The sequence below is a fragment of the Rhagoletis pomonella genome, unplaced genomic scaffold, assembly GCF_013731165.1.
Source record: "Rhagoletis pomonella isolate Grant_MI unplaced genomic scaffold, Rhpom_1.0 Rhpom_scaffold_00009, whole genome shotgun sequence".
NCBI classification, from domain to species: Eukaryota; Metazoa; Arthropoda; class Insecta; order Diptera; family Tephritidae; genus Rhagoletis; species Rhagoletis pomonella.
The window spans coordinates 33,753,492-33,772,785 of record NW_023458563.1 but is presented as its reverse complement, the minus strand read 5'-3'; the positions used below and the strand labels follow the sequence as shown (position 1 = coordinate 33,772,785).

Genomic DNA, 19,294 nt, shown 5'->3' with positions numbered 1-19,294 from the left:
AAAAGCTACAATTAATGCCGTTGTAACATTTTCAATATCTCAATTCTGTCGTCAATGGTGCATGGTGTCAAGTTAGCACTACATACTAAATTTTGTTCGAAAAAGGGTCAACTCAATTTTTTCCAGAAAAACGAAAGCTACAAATTTTTTCTTTCCACAACAAATTTTAAAGTTAAAAGCTACAATTAATGGCATAGTAACATATTGGATATCTCAATTCTATCGACTAGGTGTATGGTGTCAAGTTAGCACTACATACCATTTTTTCTTAAAAAACGAGAGCTACAAATTTTTTCTTTCCACAACAAATTTTAAAGCTAAAAGCTACAATTAATGCCGTTATAACATTTTCAATATCTCAATTCTATCGACTAGGTGTATGGTGTCAAGTTAGCACTACATACCATTTTTTCTTAAAAAACGAAAGCTACAAATTTTTTCTTTCCACAACAAATTTACAACAAAAACACTACAATTAATGCCGTATTTAACTTTTCCAATTTCGAAAAGTGTAGTGCTAACTTGACACACGTCGTTTTTCTGCTCCCTGGAAAGGCATTGAGGTTCTTCACACTTGCCTGATTATCAGGTTACTTATGTGGTTTTTTATTCAGTTTACAACAGTAAAATTTTACAATAATAATTTTTAACCAGATAACCTGATAAGTTTGAACAGCCTCACAGCTTTTTCATCGCCCTTGACGTGGCAATTATCCCTGACTGCTGGGCATTAAGCAATGAAAAGTATTACCTAGTAAAAATATAATGACAATTTATTTAAAACGGTTGTTTTCAGTAGCACAAATAAAAAAGAATTAAGTAAATTTAATATTCTTTAAGGAGCTAAGAAGCAAATTAATTTCTTTAGCTCTTTGCTCCACCTCCGCTCCAGCCAAAAAACTTTGCTCGTTAGCTCCTTGCTGATATGCTTCGCTCCGCTCCGAAGCTCTGCTCCCGGTGTTATTGATGAACACATAATCATTAAACACCATCTTAGCGAAAAAAATTTCTATATTGCATCCATTGTGCATCGAAAACACTCTCGATATGGTACAATTTCCACGCAGCCATTTTAAAGTTTGTGCAGAATGGTATTAAAAAATGGTGGGAAAGGGCGTTTTCCTGCCCTTACTTCCAATAACTTATAGTATGAATATTTAAAAACGTAAAATATACCTATAAAATATGTAAATATTCAAAATATGCTTGTCATAGGAAACATCAAATCATTAGGGGTATTTGCTATGGTTTACGGTTTGCGAAGTTTTCTCAGGGCTTCTGCATACCCTTATGATTATGGTAACTTAAGGTAACTTACAGGCTCCCACTTGAAAATTCTCTTAAATGGATGTTGCTTATAATTGAACAGCCGAAACTTAACGTAACTTAATGCCACGTCAAAATCTACTTTCATTTTGATTTTCTTAGTTCTACGTTTCGCTAATTTATGTTGCCATAATCAGGCTTTTAGACACTACCCACATTTTTATGAAATATGCAAAAAGCAGTTTAGTCGAAAGACGAATAGCGTCAATGGATTTTATTTCACTTTTGAAAAAATAATAACGTCAATTGACCTTATTGCCCTTTACTATGTGAAATAGTGTCAATTGACGTTATTTCCGCCGACCTTGTTACGAGTATTACTGCTATAGAATTTTCTTTTAAGCATTAAGATTTAACGTACATCTGTCTAATTTTAGGTTATACTGCACTAAAGACAACGAATGCGGTTTAAACTGCACCGTAAAGGATATTGATACTAACAGCTGTGAATTAAGGAACTTACACTTGAAATCTTGCACACAATATATAAAAAGAGATTTCAGTTTATAAAAATTTTGAAAACATATAAATTGACATAAAAACCATAATCGGACCTTCGCTTTGTTACTAAGGTAAGTTTTTTTTATCAAAAAATTCCTAAAACGTCGATTACACTTTAGTCGATTGTTCGTTACTAGATCGACCCAAAATCCGGGCTTGTTCGAGTTTCAATCACAACCTCAGTGTTGCGCGAATTATTAAAGTATCAAGTTCGGCTTAGATTTTTGCCAACGTTTTATCAATTGGGAAGTTGCAACAGTCATGCAAATTTTCATTAGCGCTGCAGTATTGCCGCTTTTATTACGTGCCCCGTGATAATGCGTCCAGACTTATTGAGAACAATAACATAATCATAGAATATGATCAATGAATATTTAAAATATGTATATATAATATGCCCTTTCTATCTTAGGCGGTTATGTAGCTGCATCAAAAGGACATCATCCTAAACCCCTTAAAGTGGGACGCCACACAATCTGTGTTATTAATACACGGCATGCAAACAACGGCTTCTTACGGACCGTCAGTACAGCCTAACATTTTAAAAGCGATGCAGCCACAACCCGCACAAAACATGGTAGGTTTAAAGTACTCTTAGCGCTGAATAATTTCTAAATAGCAATGGTCTGATTTTTAATTTAGATTTTTATTATAATGCGGGACGGAAAATAATCATTATTTTATTAAACTTTAACCAAAAAAATCAACAAGTTGTAATCATCGTAAAACAATTATATTTATACCCACGTATTTGTTTTGTTGTTGTTGTTGTTGTAGCGGCTGCAACAACCCCGCCCAGGACGGTTGGTATCTCAGTCGTTGTCGTCAAGTTCCACTAACGGCAACCCTAGGAAGCGTGCAGCTTCTGTGGGGTTTGTCCACAGGGACAAGGCCGTTGGGGTTGTCGGGTTTTCCGGGCATGCGAAGAGATGTTTCGAGTCATGTGGGGTCTCTCCGCATGCCGGACACTCATTCGGCACATCCTCATTCAATCTACTCCGGTAGGAGTTTAACCTGCTGCAGTAGCCGGAGCGAAGTTGTGCAAGTGTTGTGCGAGTCTCCCGAGGCAGACGAAGCTCCGTCTGGTCTATGTCCGGGGGTGGTATGCCTAGAACGGCATTCACAGGTCTAGAGTCTACATAACTCGAGACTGAGTCCCTGTGAATGCCGTTCAGGGCCTGTCGGTAAGCTGTCGGGTCCAGAGGTTGCTTGATGAACCTCTGGACTTCGTCCGTCAGTTCATATAGATGCCTCCTGACGTGCCTAGGCGAGGGCTCCTCTGCAAGCAGCTGTCTGTTTGGGTGGCCACTTCTGTGGCTCCCGATCAGGAACTGCTTGCAGAGCATTATATTGTGCTCCTTTACGGGGAGCATTTGCGCCTCGCCGTGAAGGTGGTGTTCGGGCGACATCAGGAGGCATCCTGTCGCTGTCCTGAGTGCGGTGTTCTGTGCAGTCTGTAGCTTCGTCCACTGCGTCCTACTAGTCCCCGGTGACCACACTGGCGCTGCGTAGTTCAAAACCGGCCGGCCTATTGTACTGTTTCGACTCTGTCGTCGTGCTTCGTCGGATTAGACAATGACCTCACGGTTGACCAAAGCTTGCTCACACCAGAGGTTTAGTTACAGGTCTTCAGATGCTCCTCCCACTTCTTCCGCTTATGTACGTTTACTAGTTGCCGAATCTCCGCGTTGAGATCCCTGATACGGGGATCTCCGGGATCGGCCTGACGAAGGCTATCACGCTCATCAGCTAGAACAGCCGCTTCGGCAGGGAAGTTTGGACGTGGGTCCGATATACATCCTGCCGGTATGAAGCGAGCTGCAGCAGCAGTGATAGCCCTGCGGAACTTACGTTCACCGAGATGGACGTCGGTTGGTGTGGGGAGCGCTGCGAAGGTGTTTTCGGTAAACTCCGCGTAACCTTTCCAATCAGCTTTAGAAAAGTTGATATAGGTCCGGTGTTTGGCGGAGGCAAAGTCGGTTGGTTTATCAATCGAGATGACTATGGGTAGATGGTCTGATGCTAGAGTCAGCATAGGTCGCCACGTTACGCTGTTTATCAGACCAGCGCTGACTATTGTGATGTCTGGCGAGCTAGTGCAGTTACCCATAATCCTGGTGGGTGCGTCGTCGTTCATTGTGCAGAATGTCGAATCGTCTATCTGCTCAGCCAAGTCTGTTCCCCTACGATCGTTTGACAGGCTTGAGTGCCAAAGATCGTGGTGCGCATTAAAGTCACCTACTACCATACGGTTTTCACCTCTGAGGAGCGCACCTATATCAGGGTGATATCCTGCCGGGCAGCAGGTGACAGGGGGTATGTATATATTAAATATTTCGAGCTCGAGATCGCCTGACCGGATAGCGATGCCCTGACATTCGAGGGTGGTATCCCTGCGGTCGATGTCTGCTTCCATAAGACGATACTGCACGGTGTGGTGCGTGATGAACGCTAAGCCACCAACATTATCTCGCTCGCGATCTCGACGGTGCACGTTGTACCCGGCGCAATTCAACAAAGTTGAATTGCTGTGGAACTTCGTCTATTGGACCGCAGCTATTAATATACCATGCCGACACATGAAGACGGTTATCTCCTCAATCTTGCTCTGTAGCCCGTTACAGTTGAATTGAAGGAGCTTCATGTGGTTCGGGAGACGTGTCGTGATGTGGGGTGTAAGTGAGGTGTATGTTCTTGCCGCCATTGGCTGTGTGTGCTGCTGAGGTGATTGCCGCCCTGTGGGGGTGGTGGGGGGCGTCGCAATTGAAGTCTGCGACCGAGCAGCGCAACACGGGCCCTCGAAGTTCCCCGTCCAATCTCGCGTGGTACGCAGACCTGAACATGCCCTAAAGTGGCACCAGCCAAGGCAGGTGTTGCACTTGACTGATGTCACATTACGGAATATTCTGGTCTGACATACCGTGCAGATTGTAGGGGGAACCAGGAGTTGTTGGCGGCGGCGTGTGGGTGGTGGTGCGGTTGTGTGTGTTATGTGGTCTGTGGTGGCTATGGTACGGTCTGTGATGTTATTATGTTGTTGTGTTGTGGCGACTGTGTGTGGTTGCTGTGTGAGTGTGTGGGGCTGCACGGGCGGACTATGGTTTGCCGTGGAGGCTGCTCTGTTTGAGCAACAGGGGGCCACGTACGACGTGTTCCACTGTCTGTGTGTCCGTAGTCCCGAGCAGACCCTGAGGTGACTCCACCCCTCGCAGGCATTACACTTGACTGAGGTGGAGTTGTGGTGCAATCGTCTTCGGCATACACAGCAGGTGTATATTTCTGGCCCAGGGTTTGACTCGATGCCAGCCCTGAGTAGGAGAATGCGTAGTGAATGTTGCCCTATGGACGGACAACTTCTGAGATACTTCGCCGACCTAAACGGGGTTAGATCGCCGAAACAACAGCCCTTGGTCGGGTGAAACCCGAGTCATTCCGGTACGTAGAACCGGCTGTCGTGGGAATGTCGGGAGACGTGTCGTGATGTGGGGTGTAAGTGATGTGTGTGTTGTTACCGCCGTTGGCTGTGTGCGCTGCTGTGATGGTTGCCGCCCTGTGGTGGTGGCGGGAGGCGTCGCAGTTGAGGTCTGCGACCGAGCAGCGCAACACGGGCCCACGAAGTTCCTCGTCCAATCTCGAGTGATATGCAGACCTGAGCATGCCCTAAAGTGGCACCAGCCAAGGCAGGTGTTGCACTTCACTGATGTCACATTACGGAATATCCTGGTGTGACATACCGTGCAGATTGTAGGAACCAGGAGTTGTTGGCGCCGGCGTGTGGGTGGTGGTGCGGTTGTGTGTGTTCTGTGGTCTGTAGCAGTTGTGGTGTGGTCTATTGTGTTATGTTGTTGTGCTGTGGTGTTTGTGTGGGGCTGCTCAGGTGGACTGGGGTTAGCCGTGGAGGCTGCTCTGTTTGAGCAGCAGGGGGCCACAAAAGACGTGGTCCACTGCCGATGTGTCCGCAGTCCTGAGCAGACTCTGAGGTGACTCCACCCCTCGCAGGCATTACACTTGACTGAGGTGGAGTTGTGGTGTAATCGTCTCCGGCATACACAGCATTTGTAGGTTTCTGGCCCTGGGTTTGACCCTATGGACGGACAACTTCTGTGATACTTCGCCGACCAAAACGGGGTTAGATCGCCGAAACAACAGCCCTTGGTCGGGTAAAACCCGAGTCTTTCCGGTACGTAGAACCGGCTGTCGTGGGAATGACGTATTTGTTTTCGTACGCCCCACTGTAATTTACAATGATTTTTTATTTTTCGAGTTTAACCAATAAAAATTAAAAATAATAATTAATATTTGAGTTTTAATTTTTCACTCAAAAGTAATTATTGTTACTAGATTTTTATTTTTTTCGATCAAAATGATTTTTTTATGATTTTTATCATTTCGCTCAAAGATAATAATTATTATTGAGTTTTATTTTTTCACTTAAGAATAAGTATCATTCAAAAAATCAAAAGCTATACCAGCGCGATTTCCGCCTTATCCTTTTCAGAGGTAGCGACACCTTAATAAAGGAATAAGCCTCAAAATTTTCAGGTCAAATTTTCAGTAAGTTGCGTCTGTATAGCCTTTTCAATTTTATGAATAATCATTATTTTTAAGTGGAAAAATAAAACTCAATAATAATTATTATCTCTGAGCGAAAAAATAAAAATCATAAAATAATCATTATTTGTGTTCGAAAAAATAAAAATCAAATAATAATTATTTCCGCTGAGTAAAAAAATAAAAATCAATAATAATTATTATTTTAGAGCGAAAAAAATTAAACTCATAAAATAATGATTAAATGCTGATTTAAATTATTTTACTCATAATGATAACAGGCATTGCAGAAGAAGAATAATAAATTTCACTATCTTGTATTTGTGTAAAGTAGTTGTTAGACGTGGCAAGTGCAAGTAGTTTTGAAGTCTGTCAAACTCAAGATTTTGGAAAAGTGATTGCGTGTAAAGTGATTTTCGAGAACAGTTTTAAATTTCCGAAAAGCAAACATTCTGAAACTACTCGTATCTCTTTACACGGCTATTGCAGAAAATTTTCAATTATGTTACTAGACATTTTGATGCCAACAAGGAAATAGTATGGACTCAAAATGTTACTAAAAAATTAAAAACATACTCTTCTAAAAATAGAACAAATAATTGGACCTAAGTCGCTCAAATATGTCTGATGAGATATACAGGCCTATTCTGCTTGTAACCGAACATTTTGTAACAAGCTAATTTTGTTACCAACAATTGTCACCACTTCTTGTAACCGCAATTCTACTTACCTTGGTAACGTTTTAATTTATTCAGCAATTCAGCTATGGAGTTTCGTTGAAATTCGGGTGTTGCATATTTCACGGGGCAATATTTTGTTACCTGCTCATGAGATGGTAACAAAATTTACCGGTTACAAGAGTGTGGAGAATACGAAAAGTGTTTAAAAATTGACAGTAACTTTACTAACCGGTAACAAAATTTTTATTACCAACGCAGAATAGGCCTGATAATGTCATACGATATACACTGAAGAGCAAAACTGGAAAAAAAAACGGAAAGTTAGGTCAGTGGTAATGTACTCTTTCAATTTAATGGATTGATGGCAATTCAAAACTGTATTTCGCCTTACCGATGTTTAACTTAACATTTGACAATAAAAATTTTAAGATTTGCTTATGGAAATAAGTTGAAAATGACCAAGTAAAAATTAATTGCATTATTCCAGTTTTGCACCCTCTTAGTAATCGCTGAATTTTATAATTCCAGGAAGAGTTCTCGCTCTTTTTCTGACAAATTTTAATCTTGCTTTGTGTTCCTTAATCAAAAAACTAAAACTTTTTCCACCAACGTCTGAAAGTCCGTGGTATATTAAAAATCGATGGTGACAAGGAAAATGACAATAAATCAGTGCTTTCAACGATTTGGGCAATTTCTGTAGATATTTTTCGCATTATTTTTAAATTGTAACAGGACTATGATCCGAAACATTTTTCGAAACTGGGACTAAAATTAAAAAATTCAAGTTGGTTATAGCCAATTTATTAAAAGTCAAGCAAATGGTAAACTTTTCTATCCCATGCAAAACTGGAATAATCAGTAGTTGTTACGTTTTCTAGCAATTTTCTTTATCCGCTTGTTTTAATTGTTCTTTTTACGGTCTTCTGATGAAATAAATCTGAAATCCGAAATTAGATTACCAAAAAAGTTTTGAAATGTTGCGAATATAGCATAGCGCGAGAAAGTTCACATTCTGTATTATTGTTCAACCTGAACAGGGTACATACGTTGCTTAATGCTATTACTGAATGACTTATTTTGGAATGTATTTCCATCATCCCTCGTCAAGTTTGGTTTGGAGACAAACCAGTTTCGGCGTTTTGCCATCTTCAGTGTAATTTGTCGTTCTCTCGCGAACTGAAGATGGCACAACATCGAAGTTCGTTCCGACATAAATCAACCAACACCAACACCAACAAACTGTTACTGTACTTAAGAACACACACAAAATTTGATTTTGGAATTATATTCCACTGCGGCATTAGAATAAACCGTTTATGGCGCAATCGCTTGGGCGTTGTGAGTAAATCTGACGTACGGGATTCTACCGCGCGGTACCGTCCACGCCTTTTTGGATAGGCCCAAATACTAAATATTTTTAGCCTATTGTCTGTGTATTTAACGCTAGCGACCCTGTTTAAAGGAAAAATTTTGTAAAATTCGTTCATATAATGGAATTTTTATGGAAATTTATGGTATCTTACTGTTTTTTGGGTCGATGAATTCAATTTTGACGATTATTTTTATCTAAAACTTACGCTAGTTGGCGCTGTAGAATGTTTGCTATTTTTTATATTTATTTATTTATTTCGATTTATTTATACGCCAGTCAGCTCTACACATAATACACGTAAGCTTTTTAACAAATTTGAAAACGTAAATGGTTAACAATAAATATCAATTGCAAAATTATTAGTAGATGTCAAAAGAATACATGACTTCAAGCACTGTTGCCAACTTAGTGCTTTTCGCACTAAATTTAGTGCTTTTTTAAATTCAAAATGCGAAAATTTTTGAGTTTGGTGCTTGGTGCGTTTTTTGGTGCTTTTTTTAGTTAGAAGACACCAAAACTGTAAATCTGCAGCAAAAATGGAAGTTTAATTTAAAGCAATTGGAAGTTTCGTAAGCAACAATGGTACAATGACAATCATAAGCGAAAGAGCATATGTTTGTCAAAAAAATATGTGGCAGCATTTTCAATCATGCCAGAATTACACACGGTAATTTGCCATTGCCTGCAAAAACGTCCATGTTGCTAGGACCAGGAATCGATCTTTAGATCTTTAATTTGGGATGAATTTGTTATGTTTTTACGAATACTAAAAAAACGCCAGTATCTCCTAACAGTAAAATGAATAAGCACCTTCGACCGCCGAGCAAGAAACATTAATTTTTATTAATTTGAATCGGCATACCTACAATAAAATTTTTTATGCATACAAAGTTCATTAAATCCTCCAATAAAAAATTTGGTGCTTTTTCGCGAAAAAACGCGCTTTTTCTTGGGTTTTAGTGCTTTTTCAAATTCATAACTTGGCAACATTGATTTTAGAACACTTATGAGACCAGCGTCAGAACCTTCCAAGAAATTAGCACTTGGTGCATGTCGGTTGACTAAGTGTTGAACGGTACATAGGAGATATAGTTCCGGTTAGAATTCGTAACATCTAATCGTAACATCGATCGAAGAAGTGTTGCTGGGGAATCTATTAACCCATTTACGACCTTACAAAACAAGGATAGATCCGCTATTTGCCTCCTGCTGTATAAAGTCTTGATCTTGTACCTGTGCTATATGCCACTCGTATTTACACAGCTTCCATCTTGGGACTGATACAGCAGGAACTTACTAAACTTACGTTGCACCTTTTCGACGTACTTTACTTGGAGCTCAGTACATGTGGCTAAATATTTTTTAATGATTTTTCATTGAAACATAGTATTTTTACTGTTTTTAAAACTGAGTAATACATTTTTGATATCTGCTTCATTGCAAAACTTATGTTATACCATGTTACAAATATAGTTTTACTATTTTTGCAAGAAAAAATAGCATTATAATGAGAAGAAGCGTTATGTTAAATTTGTTTTCAGATACTCAAAATAATTGTTATCTTAATATTTGGGAAGTTGTTGTTGTTGTGAGTGTTTTGGTGTAGATGTCAAAAGAATACATCTTTGTGGTGAGCACAAAGTAATCGTAATGCACAGTGGTGAAAAGAGTAAAATTTAAAGACCAAATGTGTCATACAGTGCCGGTCAAAAATCGATGAATGGCGCTTAATTTTTAATATTTACAATGTGTTTCAAGCTAAAATTTTTTTTATAAAAAAATATGGGTCATGTTTTAACAAAAACCATACAAATCACACTTTCAAACTTTATATAATCCCCAAATTTTTGTTAAAATTTTGAGCTTTTTAATCGGATTTTTTTTTTTTTTTAATTTTTTGGGTATCTATGCAGCTAATGGGTTTATAAAAGTTTAGTAAAATTAGTGCGAGTTTTTAGCGGCTAAAAGATCGCATTGATTTTTAATAATTTTTTTTTTCGTTTTTTTTTTCATATAAAAAGCGAAATTTAGGAAAACTGGAAAAAAGTGCGAAACGCCGTCAACAAAAAAAAAAAATTATTAAAAATCAATGCGATTTTTTAGCCGCTCAAAACTTGCACTAATTTTACTAAAATTTTATAATCCTGTTAACTGCATACCCAAAAAATTAAAAAAAAAAATTGGTTAAAAGGCTCGAATTTTAGATAAAAATTTGTGGAATTTTTCTAAATTCTATATAAAGTTTGAAATTGTGATTTACATGGTTTTTGTTAAAGCATGAACCATGTTTTTATAAAAAAATCTAAAAAAATTTTAGCTTGAAAACCATTGTAAATATTAAATACGAAACACCATTCATCAATTTTTGATCGGCACTGTATGACACATTGCATTGACACATTTGGTCTTTAAATTTCACCCTTTGACCGCCACTGTATATGTATACGAATAAAATTATAGTTTATACATATCGTCACTAGACACGAATAAAGGCGCGCTAGTGTTTCGACGGCAAAAAAGACTTATAAACAAATTTTACGAAAAAAGGCTCTTAAGAAAAACTTCGGCGAAAAAAGACGCCTAACCTAGTTGACGGCGAAAAAAGACGCGTAAGCATAGATTTATACTTGGCCAAGGACTGTCACTTGAGCACTATTCCCCAAAAACTATTAACGGAATGTACATACTATTACACCCGCAAACATAGTTGACAGCTAAAATAAGTTTACACGTCCTTCTTCTCCGTCAAATATTTTAACGCGTCTTTCTTCGCCGTCAACTATGTTAAGACGCTTTCTTCGCTGCAGTTTTTATTATGCGCCTTTTTTCGCGGTCAACTTTTGAGCTCACGCCTTTATTCGTGTCTAGTGACGATATATTATATGTATATTAAAATAAGAAACATCGATTCTGTAACAAACTTCAATAAAAAATGAAGCAATTAAATTACTTCATAAAATTTATTTTGCACTTAACCCTAGTTCATTTTAAAATAAATTAAATTGACGACAAAGAAACATATACTTGAAACGCAGTTTATTTAATATTAATACTTTTGGGACAGTTTCTGGTTAGTAGTATATTTTTTAAATGGTTTGTATTTAATTTGTTTCTTTGCTTGGAACAAGTAAATTTTAAATCCGAAAAAAATTTTCGCAAACGTATGTAGAAGGAAAAAGTGATAACATCTTAAAAGAAAATTCTTTGAGTTGAGGATACAAACTGTTATATAAATTTTTCCAGAACTCAATTATACCGCATCCATTATAAAAATGTATCTCGCTTCGTAGGGTTATTATTTCTACTTGAATTTCAAAATCATACTTGCTCACGTCACATGTAAAGGGGTTTTCAAAGAGATCAATAAAATTCTGAATTCCCTTAATGTCTTCAAATCTGTCCTCAAAATTAAAGAAAAGAGTTTCCAATAGTTTGGCATGATGATCCTCCTTTGTAGGTATCTCTGTCTCTGCAAAAATTTCGGTTCTTGAGAAATTTGAATAATCGCCCGACCGAACTTCAGAAAAAAGTAAAAATAAAATGGTTAAATGGTCATTTAAATAATTTTTATATCCGAGCGAAATGCTAAATCTAAAATAAATTCGCTATCCTGTAAAGTCTGTACTAATTTTTCTGTTCCAACCAAATTCTCAAAACGTAAAAATTCCAGTAATTCTTTCCTTAGAGCAAATAATCTATTCAGGGAATCACCACGGCTGAACCACCGGACTTCCGTGAACATTTCAAGATCATAATATCTGGCATTAGTGCTTTTTAAAAATGACGTAAATTTCCTGTGGTTAAGGGAGTGATGCCCTCCTCTTATTTTATTTATTATTTCCTCTGCAGTTTTCATGGTGGAAAGATCGCTAAAAAATTTAGAGGCAAGAGAGAGTTGATTAGTTACGCAATGAAAGGAAAGAACATTAATATCTTGCTTTTTTAGCTGACCCACAAAACCTTCTCTTTTGCCAATCATGACGTTTGCACCATCCGTACATTCCCCAGCAAATTTACGTATTTCTACTTCAGAAAGAAGTTTTTCATAAACGATGTCAAACACTAGTTTATCGGTCACGTATCCGTAAAAAGTTTCTAACAAAAACATTGAATTAAATACATCGTAATTGGAATCCACGGTTCGAATACAAATGACCAACTGGCAGAGGTCATTTATACCCGCGCTACCATCTAAACATACGCAAAAAAAATTTGCATGAATTAATTTTATTTTTAATTTCAGTTTCAATAAATGCACCTATTTCATCTGTGCGAACGAGCTAGTGCCCTAGGAGACAAAGGAATATTTTCGATAACAACATCATGCATGCAATTAAGTTCCTGCAAAACTTGTTTTAAAATTTCTTTGATCTAGATGCCATCTGGGAAAGGTCTTTCTTTTTTTAAAGATATATAAAGTAATTAGGTTTGCCAACGTCATTTTTAATGAAGGTTGTGCCTTACTAATGCTTTTCCTATTTTCTTCTTCAACTTGAGAAATCCATTCCTTAAACCTTAGAAGAAAAATCTTTTTATTTTCAGTAAACAATTTATCCCTCCGCACACCTTGAAAATTATCAAAATCTCTATGAAAAATATTATAATGTCTACTAAAATTATATTCACGCGTTCCTTTAATTGATATGTGGCACAAGAGGCACTGCATATCACCAAACGCATTTGGAATCATGAAATATATTTTTTTCAATCATTTTACTCATATATCCAAGTACATATGTTTACTGTAGCATAAGTAAATTATCAGCATAGCCGCTGCCTATGTTGCTTCGTTGGTGTCAGAACAACGACTGATTTAAAGACCGTAAGATTACGCGTGTTGAGCGTACTGCTCGCACGAATAAGCTGTACCGACCTCTGCTGTGGAACCCCCTGTTTCATTTTTCTAGGTTTGCTCGATTTTCGATTTCGTATTAAAAAATATTTTTTAATTAAAAGTCTTTCCTATAAAAATGCTAATAGCAAAATGATCTTTGTATCAGGATGTAGCATATGTTTTACGATGAAACAGACATCGATTAATAATAATTATAACAGATTGGCGCTTAGACATATGTTAGTATTTGGGCGAGCTTCTCGGATTTTTTGGCGTGCGTCTTTATGTTGTGATTTTTTTATTTTTTTTTTTTGGGGTAGCTCATGGCAGAAATACATTCGGAGGCTTGCCATTGCCTGCCGAGGGGCGATCGCTATTGAGAAAAACTTTTTTTTTTATATTTTGACGTTGCGTTAAACCGGGCTTGAACCCAGGCCCTGCGGAATGGCAGCGCGCACTGCTAACCACTACACCAAAGCGGCCGCCATCAAAAACGGATTCTTCTTATTTGGCACTACAACCGTTTGTCGGTTTGGGCCGAGACCAAAAAGCTTCTCCAATTGATTCTCTCCTTTGCGAATTGGCGCTAGTTGATAATGCCGAGTGCAGACAGGTCCTTCTGCACTTGGTCCTTCCAATGCGTTCGTGGGAGCCGTGGCTTTCATCGTCCACCCATGGGTGCGGAGTCGAAAGATATTTTCACCGGAGCGTCGTCATCCATGCGCACAACATGTCCAAGCCAGCACAATCGCTGTATTTTTATGCGCCTAACTATGTCCATGCCGTTAAAAAGTTCGTACAGTTCGTCATTCCATCGTTTCCGATACCCGTCGTCCACGAAAACAGGGCCGTAGATCTTGCGTAGAATAGTTATCTCGACAGCCCCCAAAGCCTTCTTATCTTTGTTCGACATCGTCCAAGTTTCTGCGCCATATAAAAGGACGGGCATGATGAGAGATTTGTAGAGCGTGATTTTGGTTCGTCGAGAGAGGTCTCTACTTTTCAATTGCCTACCGAGACCAAAGTAGCACCTGTTGCCAAGAGTTATCCTTCGCTTGATCTCCAGGCTGACGTTGTTGGTGGTGTTTATGCTGGATCCTAGGACGTGTGCTTAGGTTTAGCTTAGGCAAAAACAGATTACACAGCGTTAAAAATAGCAAAAATACTATTTTTCAATGAAAGACCATACAAATTAGCAAAACTGGTACGACAGCGCCACCTAGCGTAAGTTTTAATTAAAAAAAAACATCAGCAAGTTAAAAAGTCTAAGTTCAGGCAGAGCGGAAAATTAGATACCCGGCGCAAGTATTAAATATAGTTTTTTCACCTTTTCGAAAACTACCACTTTACCCCTATTTCAAACATCTTAGATAAACTTATATTGTTATATGTGGGCGGTATTACCCCCACTTTCCAAGATTCCATAATAATGTTACTTTTTTTCAAGGGATTGTTGTCAGTATAAATTTTGAGTAAATTAGCGTCCTTAAATTTCGAAATATCGAAGTTTCAAGCGCATTTTCAGTACCATCCGTCCTACGCTAAAAAGAAGTACCCATACCAAGTTTCGTTAAGATATCTAAATTCTTACTCAAGTTATCGTGTGCACAGACAGCAGACAGTCACCGCTTAATCGATTTATTTTTTTCATTCTGTTCATTTGAGAACAAAGTTATAATACCCTTGTGCACAAGTGCGCTTTTGGGATTTTGTCATGGGAGGTGTAAACTTTCATTTACTTTGGTTTCATCAAACACGTACAATCTTGTCGCTCTATCCTATTATTAGATCACGTCTAAAATTAGCGCAATTCGCGTTAAAATAAATTAAATATAGATTCAATAAATTTTGTCCTTGTTACCGTTCTTGGTAAGTTTTATTATTTCATTGTTCTCTGTCAGACTAGTTGAGTACTCGGCCCACTGTCCTGGCTTTATTGAATAGCCTGCGTACCCTTTTTCTAAGTTCAGGCAGTTCCCGAGACCACCAAAAAGTTCTATTTCCAACCCTTGTTTTGATCTAGTAGGTCTCGGGACAACTGGAGTTTAACGATGCCATTAAGCATGTTGACTCTGTGCTCTGCTATTCTGTTCCTACTCTCTAGCCTAGGCAGACAAACGGTAAGCATATTGCTGAAATGCTCTTCCTCTTGGGTTAGACCTCCCTGACATCGGCCTTCACCATACATCAAATAATTCGGTGGTCAGACATAGAATGTTCCGGCGAGACTTTCATTTTTAGCTTAGGTGTAACTTCTGTAAGCCATGTTACCGTTCTCTCAACAAGCCTGATCTGAAGTAGACTTCCCAGAACGCCCAGGGGTTTGACCACCCTTTGGAGACCTTATCCATGATGACGTCCTGAAGTCTGGTAAGCTCACTCGAACTTAGTGCAACAACAGGGAAGTCGCTCGCCATCACCGCCAAGCGAATGCCTTCGAGGACATTAGCTTAGCTGAGAGTGGTAACGCGATTCTGCCCTGGACTGCTTACCCTAGCTTCCGGCCCATGATGTTGGACGGGTGCGTGCTCACGCTTGCGCGTGTGTATAGTGCGGCTAACTCGCGTCGCCTTTCTGTTTCACCCGCTTCTTCGCTTCTTCGCTGGTTCCGCTTCTCTGTTTCCCAGCAGGTGCCGGTTCTTTGCTGTGGTTTGGCTCGCTCTTGTGTGCGGTTCTCTTCTGGCTTTGTCCTCTGCGTCTGGCTTTACCCTTTCGCAGGCGAGAGCCTGGCTTCTGCTAAAGGTATCGAAGAAACCTAACCGCTCAGTGCAGTTCGATTATGGTCATCCAGTGCGCCTGGATTACCGGAAGAGCGCTCACTGCCTGAGGTTTCACCCTCCAGTGATTCCTGCGTGCTATCTGCTACTGTACTTCGCGCGGAGCCGATGATCCCGGACGACTCGATTGTTGTTGCGCCTAAAACAACCCCGCCCAGATCGGTTAGTCTCTCAATCGTTGTCGTCAAGCTCAACTAATGGGAGACCCAGAAGCCTGCAGCCCCCATAGTGTCCGTCCTTAAGGACGGAGGCGTTAGTGGGCAGGTGAAGAGATGATTCGAGTCGTGGGGTGCCTCTCCGAATGCCAGGTACTCATTGGACACATTTTCACCCAGTCTGCTCAGGTACGAGTTCAACCTGCTGCAGTGGTCAGAACGAAGTTGGGCTATTGTGGTCCGAGTCTTCCGAGGTAGACGAAGCTGTTTCTCGTCCACAGGGCATTCACAGGTCTGGGAGTCTACGTACCTTGAGACCTATTGCCTGTGAATACCGCTAAAGGCCGGTCGATATGTCGGATCCAGAGGTTGTTTTAGACTCGACTTTGTCCGTCAGTTCGTATAGATGCTTTCCTTCTGACGTGCCTTGGCGAGGGCTCCTCTGCAAGCAAGTGTCTGTTAGGGTGTCCACGTGTGTGGCTCTCTAGTAAGAATTGCTTGCAGCGCATTGTATTGTGCTCCCTAACGAGGTGTATTTGCGTCTCGTCATGTAGGTGATGTTCTGGCAACATCAGAAGACGTCCGGCCGCTGTCCGGAGTGCTGTGTTCTGAGTGGTCTGCAGCTTCATCCAATGCGTTCTACTGGGCCTCGGCGACCACACTGGTGCTGCGTAGTTTAGAACCGGTCAGCCAATTGCCTTGTATGTTGCCAGCAAAGTTTCTTTGTCTTTGCCCCAGGTGCTGCCGGCTAGCGGGTTCAGGACCTTGCTGCGGTTCTGTACCTTAGGACGATTCGGGTTGTGTGCGCAGAGAAGGAGAGTAGACTGTTGAAGGATACTATGAGATTTTTGGGTTATTCGCCGTCGGAATACGTTCATCGTCGGCGTGAATACCCAGCTGCAGTCTGACCTCCTTCGCCTAGGTGCTGAAAAGGGCAGCTGAAGATTTTTTAACGGAGACGAATAGGCTCCTTGCAGTGAATAAGCGAAAAAGCTCGGAGAGACGCCATTATAGAGCAATCGTCAGAATAAGAGACAATCGATAATCCCTCTGGTGGTTGAGGGAGCTTTAAAATATAAAAGTTAAACAGTAGGGGGGAAAGCACTCCACCCCGTGGAACCCCATGCTTGATCCTCATGGGTTTGCTCTAACTATTACTGACGAGTGTCGACCAGTCAGATAATTCGCCGACCACAGTTTGATGCCCTGTGGGGGAGAGGGGCGTCTATATCTGCTAGTAGCGTGGAGTGACTGACGGTGTCAAACGCCTTTCACAGGTCCAACGATACCAGAACTGTCCTCTCACAGGGGCGGTCATTGGTTTAGGCCACGTGTTGTCTGGGTGTTGTATGGCGTTAAGTGTTGTTGTGCTGTGCACATAACGGAAACCATGCTGATGCTTTGCTGGGGTCTGGTGGTTCGTGTAATGCAGGATTAGCAAGGACTCTAGTGTCTCCACTACCTTCCTCTTCCTCTTATTAACTCGGGATGTAACTATGTAATATTGATGCGCCTAAAAGATGCAGCGATTTCTATTCTCAAGTTACATATCTGATGACAGTACGAATGGCAATTATAATAGGGAGGTTTTAGTTTTTTAAACTATAATTTTTTCAGCATCAGAATGGATATTCCGTCCGGTCCCATGGCTTTGAATGCTTTCGCTTTCTCGGTGTCTACCTTAACTTCACCGCTGGTGAATGCAATAGGCGTACTTTTTGTGGGCAGTTTGTGCAGCCTTCTAGGCCTTGACGTTTGGCTTTGTCCGGCGGAGGATGGACCGCAGCTATTAATATTTCATGCCGGCCCCTAAAGACCGTTATCCCTCGATCTTGCTCTGTAGGCCGTTACAGTTAAATTGTAGGAGCTTCGTGTGCCCAGGGAGACTTATTATTATGTGGCGAGAGAGCGGGGCACACTGGTCCCAAATCAAGAAATTATGGAACTATGGTCAAAATTCAACGAATCGATCTGATTTTTTTTCTGTGGACAGCCTACGCAATTACAAATAACTTTTATTATTAGCAATTTTATAAAATTTGGCCTACTTTTTAAGAAAAAAATTATTTTTTATTTTTTTTTAATATGGAGAAAACCCCATTTTTAGAATTTTAAAGCGCACTTACCATGGATCCGAAATGCGGCTTATGGCACATTGTAGAGGGTGTTACTGTCCACAATTTCTCTTCAGATTACATTACATAATTAATTACATTACATAATAATAACACAATCACATAATAATACATTAACATAACATAAAATAACATAATAACTACATTACAGATTACCTATTACATAAGTCTGCGACCCTAAAAAATACAGACACTTGAAAAAATTTTAACTGCAATATTAAAATGAAAGGCATTATAGGGTTTATAATCGAGTTAATTACAGTTAATAACACAATTAACTATAAATTTAGATTATCTTCGGATCTGAATCCGATGGTGATTCATTTTACTTTGTATAGGAATATTTCTCGTTTGGATTTTGACATATTTTTTAATCGCCTACACATATGCATTTTAAAATACAGGTAGTTTATATGTAAGCCGGTATATTATAAAATAAACTAAGTATAATATAAAAAAAAAATTACCAATCGAGCCTTGGTTTCACAATTTCCTCGAAAAGGCGAGCAAATGCTTTTGTTTGCTAATACCCTCTCTACCTACCCTTTGTTTATTTACTACTAAATAATAATCGCTTAGTACACGCTAAATGCATATTAAGGAAAACAGACAATACGGTGGTTTTGAAAGCGTTGCAGGTAAGATAAGTTTGCTAACTACTAGCATTGTAACGAAAAGGAAAAAATAAACCTTTCCAGATTCTCCGAAACCTTCAAAGGTATATGCAAACATTGAACGACATTCTTACTGAATGTAAAGTATCTCCACACTCTTCAATTAAGAAATAATTATTAATATTTTTATTGACCTTTGTACCACGATTGTTTATTAGGAAAAATTGAAAAAGCAACAAAGTCTAAGCGGTAGAAGTTATAGCACTATTTCGGAGATCACCACATCTCCTCATCAGACTTCCTTTTTCTAGACTTCAGCAGGAATCGAACCTGCGAATTCGATGTTCAA

At 39.6% G+C, this 19,294-nt stretch overlaps 1 protein-coding gene across 1 annotated transcript in view; it reads left to right on the top strand.

The window, feature by feature from the left end:
- Window positions 1-1,703: 1,703 nt before the first annotated feature.
- The window catches only part of LOC118745738 (eukaryotic translation initiation factor 4 gamma 3), a gene marked incomplete at its 5' end in the record, with an annotated part of 129,362 nt that continues 111,771 nt past the window's right edge, over window positions 1,704-19,294 (top strand). The window contains 2 exon segments of the mRNA XM_036479376.1: window positions 1,704-1,898; window positions 2,240-2,404. Of these exon segments, the coding sequence (XP_036335269.1) occupies window positions 2,324-2,404 (81 nt within the window).